Source organism: Leopardus geoffroyi, chromosome A2, assembly GCF_018350155.1.
Source record: "Leopardus geoffroyi isolate Oge1 chromosome A2, O.geoffroyi_Oge1_pat1.0, whole genome shotgun sequence".
Taxonomy (NCBI): domain Eukaryota; kingdom Metazoa; phylum Chordata; class Mammalia; order Carnivora; family Felidae; genus Leopardus; species Leopardus geoffroyi.
The window spans coordinates 17,796,584-17,819,351 of record NC_059331.1 but is presented as its reverse complement, the minus strand read 5'-3'; the positions used below and the strand labels follow the sequence as shown (position 1 = coordinate 17,819,351).

The 22,768-nt window shown below is 51.7% G+C and overlaps 1 protein-coding gene across 10 annotated transcripts in view; it reads left to right on the top strand.

Annotated features, from left to right (window-relative positions):
- Positions 1 to 22,768, top strand: part of PFKFB4 (6-phosphofructo-2-kinase/fructose-2,6-biphosphatase 4) — a 36,118-nt gene that overhangs the window by 315 nt on the left and 13,035 nt on the right. For 3 of the 10 annotated variants that reach the window (XM_045492833.1, XM_045492832.1, XM_045492831.1), the window contains exons 1-9: positions 3,384 to 3,571; positions 9,191 to 9,307; positions 9,451 to 9,547; positions 13,353 to 13,419; positions 15,946 to 16,020; positions 16,387 to 16,443; positions 17,105 to 17,226; positions 19,419 to 19,626; positions 20,185 to 20,331. In XM_045492833.1, the coding sequence (XP_045348789.1) occupies positions 3,475 to 3,571; positions 9,191 to 9,307; positions 9,451 to 9,547; positions 13,353 to 13,419; positions 15,946 to 16,020; positions 16,387 to 16,443; positions 17,105 to 17,226; positions 19,419 to 19,626; positions 20,185 to 20,331 (987 nt within the window). In that variant the 5' untranslated portion in view covers positions 3,384 to 3,474. Of the gene's footprint in view, positions 1 to 1,675; positions 1,831 to 3,382; positions 3,572 to 6,745; positions 6,983 to 9,190; positions 9,308 to 9,450; positions 9,554 to 13,352; positions 13,420 to 15,945; positions 16,021 to 16,386; positions 16,444 to 17,104; positions 17,227 to 19,418; positions 19,627 to 20,184; positions 20,332 to 22,768 lie in introns of those variants that run through there. The other 7 variants (XM_045492839.1, XM_045492840.1, XM_045492837.1 and 4 more) reach the window with 7 other exon arrangements.

Here is a 22,768-nt window from a genome sequence, read left to right as displayed (position 1 = left end):
TGCCGTGCAGGGGAGTGGAGGGGCTGGGCCAAGGGGGAACTATAAATAGCTTCTTCCTGCAGCCCAGGGAGAGGGACAGCCAGCTGGAGCTGCCTGAGGCCCTCCCGCTCTACCCTTTGCTGGCCTCCCAGGGGGTCAGGTTTGCCCAGGTCCCCCTCAGGGGTCACACATCAGTTTGGGGAGGCCCAGAAGCTCATTTGGGAAATGTTTCGTATGAAGTGGCTTTAGCCCTTAAACCAGGATTTCTAGGGCACCTACTGTGTGCCTTGTGTGGGTCCCGAGCTGCTCTAAGCACCTACTGTGTGCTCTATCCTGGTCATGAACCTCTCTAGCCCTTACTGTGTGCCTTGGCTGGCAATGAGTCACTCTGAGTGCCTACTGTGTGCCTTGTGCCAAACTGCAATCAGCAAGTGCCGACCACAGTTCACAGGCTGCTTGGTCACATGGCTCCATACCCACAAGCTGGAACCTCACACCGTCTGTGAGCTCTGGGCCCAGGGAGACACTGGGGATGATCCTGGGCTTGAACTGGCTGGACGAAGCTGGAATTCCTGGGAACCTTCCGGTGGCACAGAGGGAAGAGGAGGAGGGAAATAAAGGGGAAAGGAGGCAGTAGAGAGCAGCGGGCTGTGCAGCCTTCCTGTCTGTGTAGGCCTGGGTGCAGGGCTTGCTAGTGTGTGTGCACGTGTGGCTCTGTGTTCATGCTTCCGTGCACTGGCATGTGGGGCTGTGTGGCATTCACTGAGGTCCCTGGGCCTTTATGCTGCAAACGGTGGCTTGACGGTCTGGCCAGGACTGACCAACAGATACAGGTTTGGGGAAGAGTTTGAGCAGCAACAACTGAGGATCGAGGACTTCAGCCAACCTATAGCTTGTAGCCTGGGACACTGGAGAGAGGTCTAGTGGTCAGTGCAGAGGGCACCACGGGAGCCAGCCAGGACCAGGCCAGGCAGGTTCATAGAGGAGGGGGGAGACTGAGCACGACACATTCACACATGAGTGCACGCCGACATCCCAGCACACTTTCCACCCCATCACTTTGGGATGGCTCCAAGGAAGGAAAAGCCATGAAGGCCAGCTGTTCTCTTGGAAATCTACTGATGCTGTAGGAGCAGAAAGCCAAGAGAGCATTTCAATGGAAGGAACAAGCCAGAGCCCAGGAGTAGGGGTAGGAAATGTGGTGATATGGAAGGTGTGGGAGGTGAGGTTTTAAAGGGCTGGGAGTTCATCTCAGTCTGTCCTGCACTGTGGGCTGGCTCTGTGACCCCGGACCCTGCTCTCCTCCCTCAGTTTCCTACCTGAGAAATGGGCAGGGAGACGAGGAGCATTCTTAGAGCAGAGGTAGACTTTGACCTTGGGGAGGGGCCCCAGGCTCCTCCTGCTGGTGACCTGTGGCCTCCCACTGGATGTTGGGACTTGGGAAGGTGTGTCTGGGTCAGCCCAGGGTCAGACTGTTTGGGGAAGAGTGGGAGGTACAGTCATTGCTCTTCCTGAGAAGTCAGGCTCAGACTGGCCTTGGGGACAGCTTCCTCGAAATGGCCCTGGCATCCTGCCCTGCCCTACCTCCTACCCCCTACCCCCAGCTTTTGACTAGCATCCCAGGAGGGGTAAGGAGGAGAATGGCAGGCAGAGGAGGTGCTGGGTGTCTGTGGGTGCTAGAGTATGTAGCCTTTGCAGTGAATGCTGAGGGTTGGATAGGGTGTGGGTGGGTGGTGACAAGGTCTCTGAGGTCGAGGTGACCCCAGGATGGCCTTGGCAACGGCTCGGAGACAGACCGGAAGATTGGCTGTGCCAGGAACCAGTGAGTGGCTTTGGAGAAGTAGGAAGCAGGTGGGTGGTCACAAGGGGCATCAGGAGCCACATATGAGTGTGTTCAGAGCTGCCCTGGTGTGAGGTGGAAGGAGGTGGGAGGTGGACGCTGCAGAGAGAGGATGAAAGAGGAAGTGCTCAAGTCTGTCTGGGGCAGGGCATTCCTCTGGGGGTAGGCAGCTAAAGCTGGTTTCAGGAAGGATCTAGGTGGGCTTCCACCTCCCCATCCATCTCCTGTGAAGTGGGCAAGACATCTGTATCAGAGTTATCTTAAGGGTCCTTGCCAGGCTCTGAAGTGCTGGGTGGAGACAAGTGGGTGGCAGGGAGGTCAGAGGGAGGGGATGCTGCTCCCCTGATGCACTGGGCGGAGCCTTGTTCTCCATGTCATGTCCCTAGCACCTGGCTCCTGGCTGGGCACACTTTGGGCAGAGAGAACCTGAGAGTGCCATGATCCTGTCTGGGGGTTTTGTGGAGGACATCGCTAGAGGGCAGTGTGACCCAGGTTTGAGCAGTGTCAGTGGGGGTCCTGGGACAGAAAGTGTACAAAACTTTGAGAAATTGGGCTGAGGAGACAAAGGAAAGTGACCCAGGGTTCCTGAACTTCTGGATTTCTCCCTTGCCCCCTGCTTCCACTGCATTCTTAGAGACGGGAGGGAGATAAATAATATAAATGATATCACTGATGTGCTTTAAAATGGATTTCTCAGACACTGATACATTTAATAAATACCAGAATCTTGTAGGTTGATGATGCCCGCATTCTGTTTTCCTGATGGAGAGACAGAGATTCATTTAAAAAATATGTAGATTTACAATTTAAAATTTAATTGGTAGAGATGAAATCCTGGCAGGAGAAGTAAGATACTGCCAGGGAGCTTGGTTAAAAGGTCCTGCTCATGTGTTCCAGGTGGGCCAGAGTTTTAGCCTGAGCTTCCCACTAGCCAAGGTAAAAAGAGGAAACATAATCAATTTTGAGATTTGTCCCGTGTCCCTGTCCATGAGGTAAAGAAACTTTTCCAGCGCGGTTGAGTCGGTCGCTTCAGTGGGCGAGGTTAGAGTCCTGGGGCTTGAGAGAGGGTCGAGAGAGGACCGGACGCAGGGCTGGCGGGCGTGGCAGCTGACAACTGGGATTACGCAGGAGTCACCAGACAGGTCCCGAACAACTGAGACCTGAGGGTCAAGCAGGCCCTGCCCCCGGGCATGCAAATCCCTTCCTCCTAGGGAACCTGAGGTCAAGGGTAGCAGTGAGCAGAACCCGGGTGGGGGGGGGGGGGAGGAGGGGGCAATCTATGCAGGCGAGGCCGTGGGTGAGACTAATACTAATGCGTATCTGAGTGTACGGTTGGGTGTGCCGGGCTAGAGCCTCTGCACATCCCGGGCTAGAAGCTGTGGGGAGCTGGGCATGCGCGTCCTCGATCCCGGCGTGACTGGCGAGCCTGCTGGGTCCAAAACCGGCTGGCAGTCGAGTTGGGCATGCGTGGTCGGAGGCCAGCCCTCTTCTGTTGGGGGTAGGGCCTATTTGTTCTGGGGAGGGGCCTGGAGGAGTTGGATTGGCGTCTGCACGGCTCGAGGAGGGGCGGGGCCGAGGGGCGGGGCCTCGAGTGGCCCGAGGTGGCCTGGCTGCCGGGTCGCGGTCCGCGCAGTCCGACTCATCCCATCCCGGGTATGGCGTCCCCACGGGAATTGACTCAGAACCCCTTGAAGAAGATCTGGATGCCCTACAGCAATGGGCGACCCGCTCTGCACGCCTGCCAGCGCGGTGGTGAGGCGGGGTCCTTGGGGAAGGGGAGGGCGGCGCATCGGGATGCGTGGATAGGGCGGCCTGGGCAGTGGTCTCCCATGGAGAGGGGGCCAAGGACAGGTGGGAAACCGGGGACAGATGGAGCTGCCGTGACTGGTGGTAGAGGAGCAGGAACAGGCCGGGAGCCGGGCACAGGTGTGGCAGAGCAGGGGGAAGAGACATGTATATGGCCGCGTCTACGCTCGCTAGGGGCTAGGTCTGGCCGCCATCACCTCTGGCAGGTACTCACTAGGTCAGGGCAGGGGAGGATTCGGAGCTTCGTCCTGCCCTCTCTGCAGGCCAGAGAGTGTAGACCGGTTCTGAGCTGTGTTGGCCTTATGAAAATCATTTGGCCTCTCTGAGCCCAGAAGTTTCAAACGCCCAAGGGTGGGCCATTCCTCCAGTGGGAGGAAGGGTGCTCCTTGGACTTAACTACCCACTTCTGGGCCTAAAACTGAGCTTTGAGAAGAATTTCAGGGAAGTGCAGTTGTGTTGAGAATGGAGAAGGTGAGAACACTGTCCCATATGGACCTGTCTTTGTGTTCATGGCTGTATATGCATCCAGATGGGGTTGTGGGCGAATGGTAAGGTTGGAAGAGAAAACATCCAGGAGACATGCTGAAATCTGTGGAATTGTTAATGAATTGTTACGGCGGGGCCTGCCTTTCCTGGGATCCCGGTGTTTAATTCACTTTACTTGACTTTCTATTTGTCCTTACATGAGTCTGCAACCGCTTATTGCCAAGAAAAACAAAGGTTTTTTTTTTTTTTTTTTATAACCGAAACATTATAATGAATTTGCAAATTGGCAAGGACCTCAGAGAACATCTAGTCCAACTCGTGGTACAGATATAGAAATGGAGATCAGGAGATTGTGTGTTGTGCTAGGATCTCCTTGTACACCTTGATGTCTGCTTGGGCATAATAAGGGAGGGGAGAGTGCCCCGTGCTTGTTTTGCTTTGGGCCAGCCTGGGGGCTCTTTGACCAAGATGTGAGTCCTGTAGGTGGGCTGTGTGTATCTCTTACTGTACTGGATCCTGGTAGGGGGTGGTCATGGTTTTGACTAGACATTCTGGTGGGTCATGGCTCTAGTCATGATGTAGGCCCTGGTAGGAGGCTGAGGTGGTGGTCAGTCTCTTAGCCCGGGGGCCATGGCTTTCCAGTTAGTACTCAGTCTGACTGGCTATGGCTCAGTACTGAGTCTATGGCTACACCCTAGACATCCTTTCTTCCAGACTTTTCTGGAGGGACCGAGGCCAAGGCGTCTTGCTCTTGTGCTTCTAGCCAGTCTGCATTAGGCTGTCTTGTCCTAACAAGGGGGTGGCTGCTGTTACTACATAAAGGCGAAGGAGTCACAACCTGGGCTTTTGGAGGCAGGAACACTCCAGCCACATGGTAGCTCAGCTGTGTGACCTTGGGCACGGAGCTGACTCTCTCGGCCATGGGTTCCTCATCTGTGGGATGGAGGCAGCCATCTCCCTACTCCCAGAAGCTGCCAGGAGCCCCCTCAGGAGGAGGCACTTGATAAGAGGCAGCAGGTGGCTCTGCCATTTCATCACCACTTTGCTTCTCTGTGTGTCAGAGTCAGGAATTGAAGCATCAGCCCTGAGCCAGCCCCCATTCCAGGTGGCAAAGATGCTGCGACCCGTTGGGGAGGGGTCTGTGTTTCTCCACGCTCCAAGGATGCGATGAAAATGTGGCTCTGGTCTGAGCAGAGGAACTTGTGCCATGGCACTGTCTCAGGGTGTTGCAGCGGGTGGGATTCTGGACTGTCCCAGAACAGGAGAACTTCCTGGAGGAGGAGGCACCCAAGAAGCCAAAGATGAGACCTGCAGATTGTATGGTGGTTTGGTCCCCAAGCAAGGGTCCCTGAGTTCACAGCAGGGAGTAAGCCAGGAGTGAACATGGAACCTGTCTGGGCAGCACCTCCAGTCCCTAGAGACTGTTCATGCGGCATCGTACCCTCTACATGGTGGACTTATAACTTGATGGAAGACCACAGGAGGTCCCGCTCTGAGGGAGGGGGATGGGTAGAAGTTGACTTGATCACAGGGCTTTGTGGAGAAGAGGATATAGGGCCTATGGCTGATCTGTGCTGTGTAGTGGGTTGGCTTTGGTGTATAGTCCCTGGCTCCTGAGGGCACCACAGGCTGGTTGGCTGTGCTTCCTCCACCCCCACTCCCCATTAGCAATTCTTCTTCCTTCGGTAAAATTCAGAGCTACACATGAAGGCCTGGAAGTTGTTACCTTCTTCATCATTGACCCCTCAGCTCAGACTTGGAGGAGTTCTGGGGGCAGGTGGGACAGGGGATGAAGAAAGGAATCAAAACATGGCAGAAAGGACAGTACTTTTGATAGCTTTTATTTTATTTTATTTTATTTTATTTTATTTTATTTTATTTTATTTTTAAGACAGAGCACGAGCGTGCACACATAAGTGGGGAAGGGGCTGAGAGGCGTGCCCAGCATGGAGCCTGATTGAGGGGAGGGGGGCTCAATCTCATGGACTGTGAGATCATGACCTGAGCTTAAATCAAGAGTTGGATGCTTAACTGACTGAGCTACCCAAGTGCCCCTATGATAGCTTTTATTAACAAAAAGGTAACAAGACTTTTCTTTTTTTTTTATGTTGATTTATTTTTTTATTTTTATTTTTTTAATTTTTTTTTTTTAACATCTGTTTATTTTTGAGACAGAGAGAGACAGAGCATGAACAGGGGAGGGTCAGAGAGAGAGGGAGACACAGAATCCGAAACAGGCTCCAGGCTCTGAGCGGTCAGCACAGAGCCCGACGCGGGGCTCGAACCCACGGACCGCGAGATCATGACCTGAGCCGAAGTCGGACGCTTAACCGACTGAGCCACCCAGGCGCCCCAATGTTTATTTATTTTTGAGAGAGAGAGAGTATATGCGGGGGAAGGGGCAGAGAGAGGGAGACACAGCATCTGAAGCAGGCTGCAGGCTCTGAGCTGTCAGCACAGAGCCAGACATGGGGCTCGAGCTCACAAACCATGAGATCATGACCTGAGCCTAAGTTGGACGCTGAACTGACTGAGCCACCCGGGTACCCCAGGTAGCAAGACTTCTGGGCTAAGGACACGATTGGTGCATGCACGGGACGATAGGAAAGATGACTTTCTGTCCCCTCTGAACAGGACAGTGATGCCAGGCTGCTTTATTTTAAAGAGTACTCCCTTCCCCAGCCTGCCTCAAGGAAGTAGGAGCACGTGCAGTTCAGGAATCAGTTCTGGAACCCACTCAGGACTTGTGGCTGCCCCTGAGGTGACACCGCCAGAAAGTCATCCCTGTGTTGCACTAGGCTTATGTCGGGCCTCTTGACTCCTGGGGCTCCTAAGGCCTTAAGCAAATTTATAGGAAAAGAAATCAGCGAGGTAAGTCGAATTGACATGTCTGCAGATTTCCCTCTGCACCCACCTCGTGTTCTAAACGGTGCGTTCTGTTGTCTGGTTGCTCGGGACTGAGGTTCTTGAGGGCCCAGAGCTGCAGTTCCAGCTGTGCACCCAGCTCATCTGGCGCATATGCTCTCTGTTCAGGCGCGGTAGTGGGTTCCCTCTTGTGGGCCTCAGTTTGCAGATTCTCTACTGCTAGCACTTGCTTATGTTTTGCTGTTGTAAGCAGAGCTATTGTGAATACACTTGTACCTTGATCTTTCTTTGGGTCATTTCCTTGGGAGCTTATCTTGAGGAACAGAGATGGCAGGTGATTTATTGCTCTTATTCTGCACCCAGCCCTGGTTTACTGCCCTGCCTGCCCACCATGGCTGTGCATGGGGCCAGGGGATGCTGTTGCCAAACACTGGGAGAGGAGGCTGGGAGTTTCTCTGGGATGGGAGACGTGAAGACGGATCCTGAGGTGGTGGGAGAGCCCTTCAGGGAGCAATGGGAAGGAGTAGAGCAGGCTGGCTGCAGGTTTCCCCCATAGTTAGTAGCTGATTCACTGCTCTTTGGTTGCTTGAGAGCCTGGCCAGCAATTGTGCAAACAGCACAGGCCATCGTGTCGCTGGGCCTCAGGATGCAGGGTCTTGCTTAACTTGCTTTTCTCTCTCCTTAGCCAATGCTGAGGTTTTTCTGCAAGCTCACTCTTGCTCACTGTCATCCTGTGTTCCATGGGATCCTCTCCTTCTCTCCCCTGAGGCTCACAGTTTGGGTCACATTTGCCCAATGGTCATGTGCAGGAGTGATGGAGCCCCGACTGGCAAGCAAAGCCCTTTACTTCTCTGCAGGGCCTGCCTGGAGACAGACAGGTGCTTCTGTGCCCTAAGTCTGAAGGGCAATCTGTGCTAAGGTGCACTTGTGTCCTTAGCCAGGTGTGCTGCCAGGGCTGGGCAGAGGGCACAGGTTCCCAGACCTGCTCTGGCTTTCACATGAAATAGTGCTAGACCTCACTGAGGGATTGTCATCCCATTTTACAGGTGAGGACACCAAGCCTCAAAGTTGCCAGTAATTGTCAGAGTCAGTATAGGAACCCAGACCTGTCTGACTCCTGACCCCTAGACAGGGCTGCCCCTAGGGCCTCTGCACTCCAGCTCCAGTGAGGGAGACAACTTGAGGGGTGGGGCCCAGTGATCTGTCCAAGGACTACCAGGTGAAGGCACTTGCAGAGCATGGGGCAGTGACAGGTCCCCACACGGGCCCTCTGCTGTGGTTTCACATGGCCCAGGTGCTGAGGACAATGAAAGGAAAGCTTCCTCAGGTTTCTGAGGTGAGGCTACACTGAAAGCTGAGACGGGTCACGTGAGGCTGGTGGTTCTGCTGTCTTGGTGTCTGTCCTAGTGGACCAGGGTTTGGGGGTGCTGTGTCCAGACCTGTCCCCGCCTCCAGCCTTGGCAACTTCTCTGGCTGCCACACTGACCTGGTGTCACGTGGGATGGTGGGGGGTGGGCTATCAGAGGGTCAGTCCTTGTGGACATTGGTCTCAGCCCCTCATGGCTCTCACCCCAGGGGATTTCGAGAAGCCGCCCCTCCCCCCAGCCTGCGCCCATAATTTTTGAGCATCAGTCCTGTGCCAAACCCCATGGTCCTGAATGGCTCAGATACTGCAAGGCTGCTCTTGTTTCAAGTGATCAAATGCAGGGGGCGGACTCGTGGGTGAGGTGACCAGGACTGAGGGAGAGAGAGGGTGCCAAGGCAGTGCAGAGGTGTCTTGGAGGAAGGGTTCACTGAAGAAGCAGCTTTTGAGCTGGGCTTTGTACGATGAGGCAGGCAGGAAGGGTAAGCAGTGGGAATGCGCTAGTGGGAATGCTGAGTGACTGCTAGGCTGGGGTGCGGATTCCTAGGTGACAGGTGGCGCGTTGAATACCCTCTGGGCTTTGGCTCTGTCCTGCATGTTCATTCAGGGGTGTGGCACATCCAGCTTTATATCCACAGTGCACATCTGGATAAGGGGCTGGTGAGATTCTGCTGTATCCGCTGGAGCCCAGACAGGCCTGGGCAGTGGGGCCATGCCAGTGGTGGCTCGAGACCAGGGTATGAGGCCAGAAGGCCTGGAGGGCACATCTGAAGTCCTGTGCCAGGAGCAGAGGGAGGGGCACACTGGGAGGGGTCCCAGCTCTTGTCTGACACCAGCTCCTTGCCTTTCAGTTTGCATGACCAACTGCCCAACGCTCATTGTCATGGTAGGCCTGCCCGCCAGGGGCAAGACCTACATCTCCAAGAAGCTGACTCGCTACCTGAACTGGATTGGCGTGCCAACACGCGGTGAGACTTGGCCTCGGCTTCCAAGGGGGCCTTGGGGCTTTGTGAGGGGGAGGGGAGAGGAGGAGAGAAGGCTGGTCTGGGATGTGTCAAGGGCAAGAGCTGGGGCTGCTGCTGTGTGAAAGATGAACCTTTCTTTCCCCCAGAATTCAACGTTGGCCAGTACCGCCGGGACATGGTCAAGACATACAAGTCTTTTGAGTTTTTCCTTCCAGACAACGAAGAGGGCCTGAAAATCAGGAAGTGAGTGTATGTATGTGTGTGTGATGTGTATGTGTGATTGTGTGGGTTTATGGAGAAGGCCCTGGAGCCCAGGTGCCGATCATGACTAAGCTGCTCCTGAGCCCTGGCCTTGCCCTGCCCCCACTGGGCTGTGATAGGGCTGGTCTCCTGACCATCTCAGGATGTGGTGGAGCTGAGGATGTGTTGGATTTGGGGACAGTGGGAGAGGGTGTGTGGCCTCTTGGTAGTTGGCCCTGCCCTGGGGTTCATGAACTCTTAGTAAGGGCATCCTGTGGGAGGGGAAGAGGGGGCTTCAGGGAGACGCAAGGGGCTTAGCCAGGGCCAGTCAAGGGCTGGCTGCATAGAAGCCTCTCAGCTTGCTTACCCCAGGCCTTCCATGGGGATGACCTCTAGTAGGGAGGGAGGCCCGAGTAGGTGCAGGGACACAGGCCTCAGGGATGGGGCAGAGTGGGAGCGGGACTACCTCCAGGCAGCTTCTCACAAAGCCAGAAGGATCAGCCCAGAACCGTGGCCTTCCTTCCCTTGCCCCAGAATAAACTGTATACTTGGAGGATGTTTGGCATGTGCTTGGCATGCTCTTGGCATGTGTAGGGTAGGCCGTGGCTTTGCTTTCATGTGGCTCAAACTTCACACTCTTGCTCTTATTCACGAGATGGGGATTTGCATGTGACACTCAGACTTGAACCGAGAACACCAGCTGGTGGTCTGAGGAGCTATGCTGCATTCTTTTCGGCAGATGTCAGCTGAGGGTTCAAGAAGCTTCCTTGCCCTTGCTCTGGACCCAGCCATTGTGGTAGGGCATTTAGCAGAGGTCTGCCCAGCTGTAGTGACCTCTCCAAATCAAGTACTGGTCCAGGCCAGAAGCTACTGAGTTGTTGCCCAGGCCTGGATTCTAGGCTGCCGGCTCTGTCTCTGGCCACCAGGGGGCAAGAGCTCTTCGCTGTGGCCCTTGGCCCCTCCCCAGGGTTTGCTCTTGGGTCAGTGGGGCTGGGCCAGGCTGCTGCACCAAGAAGGTGGGGGAATCTGACATTTCAGGCCTGTGGCCGAATTGTGGGTCAAACATGAGACTGGACCCTTTGGTGACCCTGACAATAGGGAGGGGAGTGATATTTGAACTCCTGCTGTGTGTTGGGTGCATGCTGCCCATTATCACCGCCCCTTCCCATTTTACAGATGAGGAAACTGAGGCTCAGGTGTCTCATATAAGATAACAAGTTACTTCAAAGAGCCCAGACTTGAATCTAAGCCCATATACCACTAAAAACTGTTGTGTCCATCTTCTAGTATTACCCAATTAGTAGGTCAGAGATCATATCAAATGCAGATTCTACAGCATCCTCAAGCCGTGGGCACTGACTAGCTTGCCTGATCTTTCCTTCAGTGGGTGCTGACACCTTACTCTCCCAGATGTGGAGACCAGGTCTGAAAGTGATGGTATTTTAGGATCACGCAGGGTTTGAATTTGAAGCCAGGCCTGTCTGAATCCAAAATATTTGCAGGAACAATAAGAGAGCTGGCACTCCTAGGGCTCACCGGTAATTCTGCTCAGGCTGCCAGTCGAAGGTAGGCGTATTGGGATTAACTGAGATGGGGAAATCCAGCCTCGGAGTGGTTGGGGAGCTAGTCCAGAGTCACCCAGCTGGAACAGAGGCCCCAGCGGTAGCAGCTGGGGGCAGGTTCACATGGGCCTCTCTGCAGGCACACCCTCTGCCTATTCCTAGAAACCCTCCCTTCTGGATCTAAAGCCTGGGTCTGTGCTAGCGGACCATTTCCCAATAACCAGCCCCGAACGTCCCACAGCTAACTGGCAAAATAGAAGAATCAGACTTTTTAAAGTGGGAAGCCTGAGAAGAGAAGACTGTATTTCCCAGAGGTCTAGGTTCTTTTTTTTTTTTTTTTTTTTATTTTATTTTTTTTATTTTTTTTATTTTTTTTTGGGACAGAGAGAGACAGAGCATGAACGGGGGAGGGTCAGAGAGAGAGGGAGACACAGAATCAGAAACAGGCTCCAGGCTCTGAGCCATCAGCCCAGAGCCTGACGCGGGGCTCGAACTCACGGACCGCGAGATCGTGACCTGGCTGAAGTCGGACGCTTAACCGACTGCGCCACCCAGGCGCCCCAGGTCTAGGTTCTTGTATATCGTTGAGGTCCCTGGAGTTCTTCAGCACTGATGTCTGTCCCAAACACTGGGCACAGTGGTCTCCTACTACACACGAGCCCATATGGCGGCCGTGGGCACATGCACATTTGTCTGACAATTCAGTTCAGTTCTTTTTTTTTTTTTTTTAATTTTTTTAATGTTTTTATTTATTTTTGAGAGAGAGAGAGAGAGGGAGACACAGAATCCAAAGACAGGCACCAGGCTCCAAGCTGTCGGCACAGAGCCCAATGTGGGGTTCAAACTCACGAACCATGAGATCATGACCTGAGCCAAAGTCGGACGCTCAACTGACTGAGCCCCCCAGGCGCCCCAATTCAGTTCAGTTCTAACACTATCTATCCGGAGTTAGCATCAGTCTGCATAGGTTAAGGGCTCAGTCCCACAGACTGCCCCCACTTTACACTCACACCCCCATCCTCTCAGGTTCCCAGGCTGTTCCTCCCACATTTCCACTGGAGCCCTGAGATGTACGTGGTGCTGCCTTAGCCAGAGCAGCCCACAGATCTCAGCCCAGAGCATGGTGCTGAATGCAGGTGGCCAGAAATGGCTCCGGCAATGCCAACTTCCCAGACTCTCAGAATTCAGGTTTTTGGGCGTGCAAAAGCTTTTTGAAGTGTTAACTAAAAGACCCACTGGGGCACAGAAAAGTCACAAGGAGGCATAGGAACAGAGCTCCTCCCAGTGACCTGGACTCAGCTCTGCCACCAGTTTCCCCATGACCCCAGCAGGCTGCCTCCTGCTCCGCTTGGCCCGTGCCTCCATGCACGGGCACAGTGGCCTGGCCCGGTGGAGGCCCTGACAGCACAGCTCTTTGATGCACTGGGGGTTTACGTGCAAAATCAGAAGATCAAACAAATGGAAGAAGATCTAATTTTATTCTTACGTCAGAAAAGATAAAAAGAAAGAAAAAGAAAAAGAAGGAAAGAAAGAAAGAAAGAAAGAAAAAGATCAAAATCATTTATCTAGCTGCAGACCTTGTGGGAGAAACGGATAAAATTAGGAAGATCCTTATATATAGCAGTATATTTAGCCACAGTAAATCAAGAGGCTGAGATGTTCTGAAGGCAGTATAACCAATGGTCAGTCATGGGGAAAGTTTCACCTTCCACAGGGCCAGTGGACATGGTGCAAGAGGCAGAGACACAGCGTCCTCCTCCAGGAAGGACAGTATCACGTGTTTTCTCTCCCAGGAAAGAAAATTGAATATTAAACGTAATGTTGCCCTGGGGACCAGCGATAGTGTCTTTTGTCTCCCCATCGCCAGCCCCCAACAGTCACATACGAGGAAATGTCTGGTTTTGAAAGTGCTTATTTTGATATCAGGGGAAATGCATGACACTTGGAAGTCATGCACATGGCAAAATGGCAGCCTGGATTTGCGCCCAATGAGATGAGAAGAGAAAGCACAGAAAAGTGGTATTTTAAAAACTATTCCCAGTGGCCAGGAACACGTAGCCTTTCACTTACAGGAGCAGAGTTCACAAAAGCGCTGAAAATTACCCGAAGGAAAGAGAAACCTTGAGAAGAGAAGGGACCCCAGGGACTGTGCCCTCTCTGGTCTGGGGTAGAACATATCCCTGACCTGTTGCCCTCCTGCAGCCAGGGTCGGGTGCTGGACTGATCCTGTGTTTTTTCTTCTGAAGGCAGTGTGCCCTGGCGGCCCTCCGTGATGTCCGGCGGTTCCTTAGTGAGGAGGGGGGACATGTGGCGGTGAGTGTAACACCCTGGTGACTTCTGGGAGTGACATGTGGGAGCCTATATACATCTAGCCCTTTGCTCATCAGGAATCCAGAAGGGAAGTCAGGGTGTGTGTGGCCCCAGCTGCCCCTGGGCTCCAGCCCTTGGGCGGAAATCTACAGCCACCATGTAAGAGGAAGCTAGAGGCTGGATGTGTGCTGGGAATTTCCCTCTGGGCTTGTGGTTGCATTTGATCCTGTAGGACTTCCTTCTGAATACTCACATTATTGGCCACCGCATGTGGTAGATCATGTTACCAAGTCTTTAGCAAATGTGATTTCTCCTGGGGTGGGGAGAATCCTGGCCCGTATTTAGTGGCTGTTCTGGGAGCCAGCCAAATCCTGGGTAATGGAACTCCCCTGTGTGTTGGCCCCTCCTGTCAGGTGGATGGGTGGGACACAGTTGAGCAAGGGTGTCTGTTGGAAAGGGCCCTACCCTAACCCTATGCAGTCAAACACAGGGGCTGCTTTTTCCTTCCCTTTTCCTCTCGGAGACGTGCCTCCCACAGCTCTTCATCCTCCAGCTCCATCTGGATCAGTTGCCTTCTCAGTCTGTGGTACCCTGGGAATTCCCTTCTCCTGACTCCCGAGTAGAATGCCCTGCTCTCGGTCCCCGTGTCTTCTTTTTCCTTGTTTACTGACTTGTTTTGTTGGAGCACATCCTCCAGTAGCTTCCTGAGAAAGGTACTTAGGAAGTACATCACATGAGACCTTGCATGTCTGGTAATGTCTTGTTTTATCCTTATAGTTGATGGTTGGGTGTAGGTGGGAGGTATTTTTCCTTTAGAATTTCCACAACATTGCTCTGTTGTGTTATGGCTTCTAGAATGGCTGTGGAAAAGTCAGATGGCATTCTGATTTGTTGATCTTCCTAACAGTTTCATCTCTTGGAGGGAACTGGAGATGCTCATGGCCTTTTCTCTGGGGAGAACTTTAGGGCCTTGCCGTGGGTCCTCTCCTCCACGCTGGGTCCTGGGGTGACTTTTCCAATGGGAAACTCTTCTTTAACAGATCAGGAAATTGTTGTCTATTAATTACTTTGATAAACCACCCGACCACTTTCTGACAGTGATTTGCCATTCCACTCCCATTTCCTGAGCTGTTTTTTCTAGAACTCCTGGTGGCTTCATGCTAGGCTTGGGCCCTAATTTTATCTTTTTTCTCCTTATTTTCTATGTCTGTCATTTTTGTTCTATTTTCAGGGAGACTTTCTCAACAAGCACTTTATCTTATGAGCATTGGGTTGAATTTAAAAAAAGTCATATGATCATATTTTAATTTCTAAATTCTAAATTTCTTATTCTCCTAGTGTTCCAGTTTTTTATAACTCTGTCTTGTGGTTACTATAATATTTTGTATCTCTCTTTAAATAACAATTGTAAGTTTTCTTACATTCCTTTATATTCTATACCCCGTCTTCTTTTCCTGAAAGTTCTTTTTATTCTTTTTTTATCTAGTCTGTTTTTCATGTTAGAGGTTTTGCTGGAGCATCCAGTGAGCCCTGATGAAATGCCCTTTTAAAAAAAGTCCTGCTCTAGGGCGCCTGGGTGGCTCCGTCAGTTAAGCATCCGACTTCGGCTCAGGTCCTGATCTCACAGTTCATGAGTTTGAGCCCCGCATCAGGTTCTGTGCTGACAGCTCAGAGCCTGGAGCCTGCTTCAGATCCTGTGTCTCCCTCTCTCTCTGCCCCTCCCGTGCTCATACTCTGTCTCTCTCTCTCAAAAATAAATAAGTATTAAAAAAAATTTTTTTTTTTAAGTCCTGCTCTAAAAGCTGCTTGGACATGCATATAAGTGGGTTACCCCTGAGGGTGTGTGGACAGGCCCCAGGCAGTTCATAAGGAGTTCCAGGTGGGTCAGCCTGGCTGGATGTGGTGGGAAGAAGGCCTAAGGCTCCACCTGGTCTTTGCTGCACCACCAGGCAGTCCTCCCTCTTCCTCTGCACACATGTCTCTTTGCTCAGAGACACCTGTGTCCCGATTCCGACTATCCTGGTTCTGTACAAGTGGGTGTGCTCTGGTGGGTGAGGGCTTGTATTTGGTTTTCTCCATTTCTTGTGAGTCATTCACCCAAATTTTGTTAACATCTCCTCTCCTGTTCTCTTTACTCTTCTTTCCCCATTTATTAGAGTCTGAGGATGGCACGGAAATAAACAGGGGTTCAGCTCTCCATGTGTAACTGGTTTTACAGGAAGCATGAACTGAGTCAAGCATAAACTGAGTGCCTGCTGCATGCAGGGCAGTGCTGAGTGTGTCCTTTGTGCCAAGGGTTTGCTGCCCTGCCAGGAGCAGAGCCACCCACTCCTTCCAGCTTCCTTGAGGTGTGTTCCTCAAGCAAGGGGAGTACCAACCCAGCCCTTGCAGGTCTAAAGAACACTGGCAAGGAGGGTGGCCTGGGCAACAGAAGGTCCCTGTGAGAAATCCGGTCCCCGTACTGCAGCTGTTGGCTGACTTCCCCTCTTCTCCAGGCCAGAGACTGAGTTAACCCTAGTTTGGTCCTAGGTTTTTGATGCAACGAATACCACCCGAGAACGGAGAGCGACCATCTTTAATTTTGGGGAACAGAATGGCTACAAGGTGAGGCCTCTTTGGTTTACCTTCTTGGTTGGGATGTGGCATATTCGGACCCTCTGGAGCCCCTTTCATAGCCTGGTGACATGTGCTGGGCATCAGGCAGGTGGGTTCCAGAGTCAATTTGGGATAGAAGCGTTGCTATTTTCTCTCCACCTGGAATTTTCTGTTTGGGGAGGTGGGTGTCTTGATGGGAGAGTCCTGGATAGGGTGGCATCTTCTTTGGTCTGGGGCTTCTTGACCCTTCCCTCAAATGCAGAAATCCCTTGGGTCAGCGTGGCCCTCAGTGGGGTAGGGGCTCCCTGGAGCCAGGCCCAGGGCCCTGAGAGTGTCTGGTTCCTTTTCTCCTGCCTGCCCTGGTCCTTGCTGCAGACCTTTTTTGTGGAGTCCATCTGTGTGGATCCTGAGGTCATAGCCGCTAACATCGTGGTGAGTGGTGTATCTGACCTTGTGGGGCAATAGTACAACTGAGGTAGCATGGGACAGTGAGGTCCTCTCCAGGTCTGGGCTGGTGCCTGGGCCAGCCTTAATTTGGTCTTCTTGAACACTGGGGGTGGGGTGATCATAGATGCCCAAGGACCACTTGTGTGGAGGGCCATGTAGCTGGGGGCATTCATTCTTGCTCCCTCCTCTTCCCTTCCCTTCCCCTCCCTTTCCCCCTCATAATTCCCTGGACAGTGGGAGAGGAGCTTCAGCCTCTGGAGGTAGAGAGTGTGGTAGGAGGTGGTTATATTTGGAAAGAGAAAGAGATTTGATCTCTCTCCTACCCCCTGTTTTACAAGGAATGTATATCTGGGGTTTGGAGGTTGGTTCAGATGGCCTCACCTCCCCCAGTGCCACAAAAATGAGGGACTCTGATCTTAGGGTGCCCACTAATACTCTGTGGCACTGGTGTGGGAACTAAGACCAGGGAACTGTTGAGCTCTTCCTAACGGGACCAGTCTTCTGGGATTGGCCTCCAGCCTCATGCCCGAAGCCTTGGCCTTGGCCTCTGGCCCTGCCTCCCCCTTCCCCCCGCCCAGCATTCTCCTTGGTCTCTGGCCCTGCCTGGCCTCCAGCCCTGATGTGATGTCTGTGCTTGGTCCGGCAGCAAGTGAAACTCGGCAGCCCTGATTATGTGAACCATGATAGTGATAAGGCCACGGAGGATTTCATGAGGCGCATTGAATGCTATGAGAATTCATATGAGTCATTGGATGAGGACCTGGACAGGTGAGTGAGGAGAGCACTATGTCCTGCAGCTATGATGGGTGGGTGGTGGGGATCCCCCTGAGCTGCCTCCTTGTGACTCCCTGTGGTGGTGGCTGATGGGCCACTCCAACAGCCAGAGATGGTCTGGCCTTGTTTCTTTCCTTCAGGCAGAAATTGAGGATCAGAAGCGACTTGCAGAACCCCATTACCTTATTGGAGCTCTGCAAGTCAGAATTTTCTGTTATTCCATACAGTTCTTGATCTCAGGGTTGTAAGTTCAAGCCCTGTGGTGGGTGTAGAGCTTACTTAAAAAAAAGAAAGAAGGAAAGAAAGAAAAGGAAGGAAGGAAGGAAGAAAAGAATTTTTGCTATTCTGTTATAAAACCAAGCCTGATTTCTGTGCAGCGGATCTTCCTGCCAGGCATTTGCAAACATTACATGCTGCCCTTTAAGTGCGCGGTCTGCATTTTGAGCAGGCAGGAAGGAGTGCCCAGATGCTGCCTACAAACAGCTGGCAGTGGCCCGTGCTGATTAATTCCACTGCCTCTTTCTGGAATGGCAGACCCAGCAGGCACTAGGAATTAGTGTCAGGTGGGGAGGGGCCTTTAGGCCCACAAGAGGCATTCAGCCGAGGCTCTTACAGTAGCAAACTTTTTCTGTAAAGAGTCAGGTAGCAAATATTTTAGGCTTTGGGGGCATACAGTCTCTGTTGAGCTATTTAACTCTGCCATTGTGGTGCAAAGGAAACAGACAATGTGTCAATAAATGGCTGTGGTCCAATAAAACTTTATTTACAAAAACAGGTCATAGGCTGAATTTGACTTATTGGCCATAGTTCATCAGTTTCTGTCTAACAGCAAAAGTGGGGGCAGTGGTTAAGTAAGTGACAGTGTGGCCCCTTGGTAAAGTGTTGTATAGTCACAGATCATACCGTCAATGCATGGGAAGGTGTCAGTTATGTAGCATTAAGTGAAAGACTGGAATATAAACTTGGGCGTGGGTCACTTATAATGACCTGAGAACATCTGATGTATTCAAACTAAGGAGAACAAGCCACTATAAGAGGGATGGTTTCTAGGGTTCTTTGCAGAGCACTGGCTGAGTCTCCTTGGCCAGCCTAAGGCAGTTGCACTAAACAACACTCATTGCCTGGGCCCCCTCTGTGGTTTTTCGTGTTTCTCCAGTCACTCCAGCTCAGCGGTTTTCCTCATGGTTCTGTGATGTGACCATGCGAGATGCTTAACTGGAGCAGCTCCTGTTGGATTCCTCAGTTAACGTGCTGCTGTTTTTTGGTTTTTCAATTTTTTTTTTGGACATGTATTTATTTTTGAGAGAGAGACAGAGCACAAATGGGGGAGGGGCAGAGAGAGAGGGAGACAGAGAATCCAAAGCGGGGTCTAGGCCCTGAGCTGTCAGCACAGAGCCCGACGCGGGGCTGGAACTCATGAACCGTGAGATCATGGCCTGAGCCGAAGGCGGACGCTTAAGCGACTGCGTTGCTGCTATTTTTATTGGTGTCCATGTAACAACCCTAAACCTAAAGCCAGGCTCCCGGGCCAGACAGTGAGAGCTCAGATGAGAGCATGCAGGGAGCTCCTGGGCCAGTCCAGAGCACGATGCCTGAGAAACCCCACCTTTCCTCCTGGTGCCTCCCCAACACCCAGCAAACATATCAGCAGAGAATGTTCTCCCAGCTGCAGCACTTCCCAGCCAGAACGAGGGAAGTGGCCGAGCTGGGTTTCAACAGGAGGACTCACTGGGGGAGGGAACGGCAGGTGCAGGGGTGGCTGGCCAGGGGAGTGGAGGAAGAGTGCTTGCCAGCTTCTTTCAGGTCAGTCCTGGAAAAAACAATCTCTTATTCACCTTACAGACTGTGCGTTGAGAGCTCAGAGGTAGGCATGCAGGGTCCGGGGGACACAGAGCAGTGGCGAGAGTCACAATGTGTATGACTGACCCTGTGCTTTGGATGTCACCTTTTGGAAACACAACAAGTGTTGAGCACCTCTCACAGGGTTTGTCTGGATGTCACACGTGTTGTGTTGCTCCCTCCTCACCCCCATCACTTACACACCAGCTGACGGTCCTGTGTGTTGTAACCTGAAGCCTCGTGGTCAGGAAGGCACCACTCTGCGGCCAGTTCCTGTGGCTGGCGGGATGGACCCTTGAGGGCCCTAGTAGCACTCACAGGGCTCTCTCTACCTTCTCTCTGGAAAGGGATCTGTCCTACATCAAGATCATGGACGTGGGACAGAGCTACGTGGTGAACCGTGTGGCTGACCACATCCAGAGCCGTATTGTATATTACCTCATGAACATCCATGTGACCCCCCGCTCCATCTACCTCTGCCGACATGGGGAGAGTGAGCTCAACCTCAAGGGCCGGATTGGCGGGGACCCAGGACTGTCCCCTCGGGGCAGGGAGGTCAGTGTGTGTGGGGGGGAAGGGGCGGGTGGGTGGGTATGTACATGCTCCCATATTAGGTCGGTGGTGCTCCAGCTCTTGTAGCTAATGTGTCATCAAGGTGGATGACCTTCATTCAGTCTGGAATGTTCCTGTCACTTAGGGAAAGTCACCAAGCACCAAGCTTGGATTTCTGGCTTCTGTGCAAGTTGTCACCAGTTGAGCCCCTTTCTCTGCAAAGGCATGCCATTTTGGGAGTGATCCAAATTCCTACAGTGCAGCTGAGGGCTGCACCACAGTCTAGGGGAGATATTGAGGCCACAGTTGGGGGTTATAAGGACTAGGACACATGGTCAGGAGGTGGGCAATGGCAGGGGACGTAATGATCCACAACGGGAACTACACAGAGGGTTCTGGAAAGAATGCATAAGAACAGCACTTAAGGACATGGGTATTCGTAAGAGATTAGTTCTCTGTGTTCTTGGAGGCTGGGCACAATGCCATGTGCCCTGTGGCTTCATGGTCCTTGGAGGGCAGCCTGGAATCTGTGAGTCTGAATTTGCTTATGATGCATTTCAGTTTGCCAAGAGTCTGGCCCAGTTCATCAGTGATCAGAACATCAAGGACTTGAAGGTCTGGACGAGCCAGATGAAGAGGACAATCCAGACAGCTGAGGCCCTGGGTGTGCCTTATGAACAGTGGAAGGTCCTCAACGAGATTGATGCGGTAATCCCCATCTCTCTCTTCCGTTGCCCAGGTCTCCTGGGCATGGCTGCGCTCAGCCAGGGTGACAGTGTTGAGGGACAGGGAGAGCTTTCTCCTTAACTTTTCTTCATTTCTTAGGGTTTTGATTCCTCACTCCCTCCCTCTTTCCTTCTTTCCCTTCTTTTCAATTTAACTATGTAGACCAACTAGGATTTATTTTGATGTTCTAACATAGGCCTTAAATCTGATTTTTCCCCAGTTAACTCACTTACCTGTAACTATCTGTCTATCCTTGTCCTGTTGATTTATTTCACCTACTTTTATATTAGGTATGATTTACATATCTGTTCACGTACCAATAGCACACTATTTTAATTATGACAGTTTTTACTAGGTTTCTTGGCCATTTGAATATCTTTTGTGAGGTCTTCTGCTCTTTTTCTCCCCCTATAGGATTGTCTGCCTTTTTCTTATTAACTTTTAGGAGTTCTTCATGTATTTTGGATACAGTGCCTACCTGGTGATTTTTTTTTTTAATTTTTTTTTTTTTTAAGGTTTATTTATGTTTGAGACAGAGAGAGACAGAGCATGAACGGGGGAGGGGCAGAGAGAGAGGGAGACACAGAATTGGAAGCAGGCTCCAGGCTCTGAGCTGTCAGCCCAGAGCCCGACGCGGGGCTCGAACTCACAGACCGCGAGATCGTGACCTGAGCTGAAGTCGGACGCCCAACCGACTGAGCCACCCAGGCGCCCCGACCTGGTGATTTTTGATTGGGAGCTGGACATTTTGGATGAACAGTGTTGGAGATAAGTTAGGCTCAAGTTAATGTTATCTCTCTCTAGAGGATAAACTTTTACTTGGGGCAGGCAGTTGGGTGGGTTACCTTAGTCTGCTCAGGAATAGAGCAGTTTCAAAGCTGCTTTTTTTTTAAGTTTATTTATTTATTTTTGAGAGAGATAGTGTGTGTGTGTGTGTGTGTGTGTGTGTGTGTGTGTGTGCAAGCAGGAGAGGGACAGAGAGAGAGGGAGACATAGAGAATCCTAGGCAGGCTCCACGCTGTCAGTGTGGAACCCGACCTGGGGCTTGAACTCACAAACTGTGAGATCATGACCAGAGCCAAAATCAAGAGTGGGATGCTTAACTGACTGAGCCACCCAGGCACCCCCAAAGCTATATTTTGATCTTTGTGGAGGCCACTCAACTCCCAGGTCTTCCTCCTTCTCCTATAATATAGCCTTTAAGGTTCTGATGGAAAGACTTGTGGGCCCAACCTTTTTTTTTTGTCCCTTCAGCCCAAGATTGCTGCCAGTTCTGCCAGGCTTGTGTCCACTCAGTCCCTATACTTCCTGCTTGGCTTCTCCTCCTCCCCACTATCCCTGGTTTTATTGAGATATAATTGGCATATAACATTGTAGTAGTTTTATGTGTACAACATGATGATTTGGTATATGTGTATGTTTCAAAGTGATTACTAAAATAAGTTAACATCTGTCATCTCCCATAGTTACACATTTTTTTCTTGTGATGATAACTTTTAAGATCTAATCCGTCAGCAACTTACAAATAGACAATAGACTATTGTTAACTATAGTCACCGTGATGTACATTAATTTCCCCAAGACTTAATTATCTTATCACTGGAAGTTTGTACCTTTTTACTACCTTCACCCATCTCCCCCACCCCCCAGCTTCTCATCCTTTTAACTGCCACTTTCTTTTCTTTTTTTAAAATTTTTAAAAATGTTTTATTATTTACTTTTGAGAGAGAGAGAGTGTGAGTGGGGGAGAGACAGAGAGAGAGGGAGATACAGAATCTGAAGCAGGCTCCAGGCTCTGAGCTGTCAGCATTGAGCCTGATGGCAGGGCTTGAACCCACGAACCTCGAGATCATGACCTGAGGCAAAGCCGGACGCTTAACCGACCGAGCCACCCAGGCGCCCCTAACTGCCATTTTCAAAGCAACAAAATGATGCCATTAGCAGGTTTGTCTCTTTGGGCTTCCCTGTTCTCCAAGACCTTGGCCCCTCATGGCCCCTCTGCCTGGAGCTCTATGATAATATCAGACAAATATAAATTATTTTCTATCTGGGTTTTCTAGTTGCTCTCCCTGGAGGGTTGGTCTAAACAAGCTAATCCACTATTGCCTGAAGTGCAAGTTGGTAATGAGATCAGATTTGAATTGTAGAAGGGTCACCCCAGTGGGTATAGAGAATGGTTTTGTTGTTGGGGTGAGGTAAAGGGGACAAGCTGGAGAAGTGAGACCGGTTAAAGGTGCTTACGGTGGCCTGGTTAGGTGATGACATCTGGAACTTGGCTGGCAGCAGTGCAAGAGAGAGAAGTGGATGGATTTGCAGGATGTTTATTCATTTATTCACATATTTATGCGGGCCTCCCCTGTGGTAGGAACTGGGACAGGTGCTGGGGACTGACATGTGGTGAAGTGATAGAAGCGCCTGG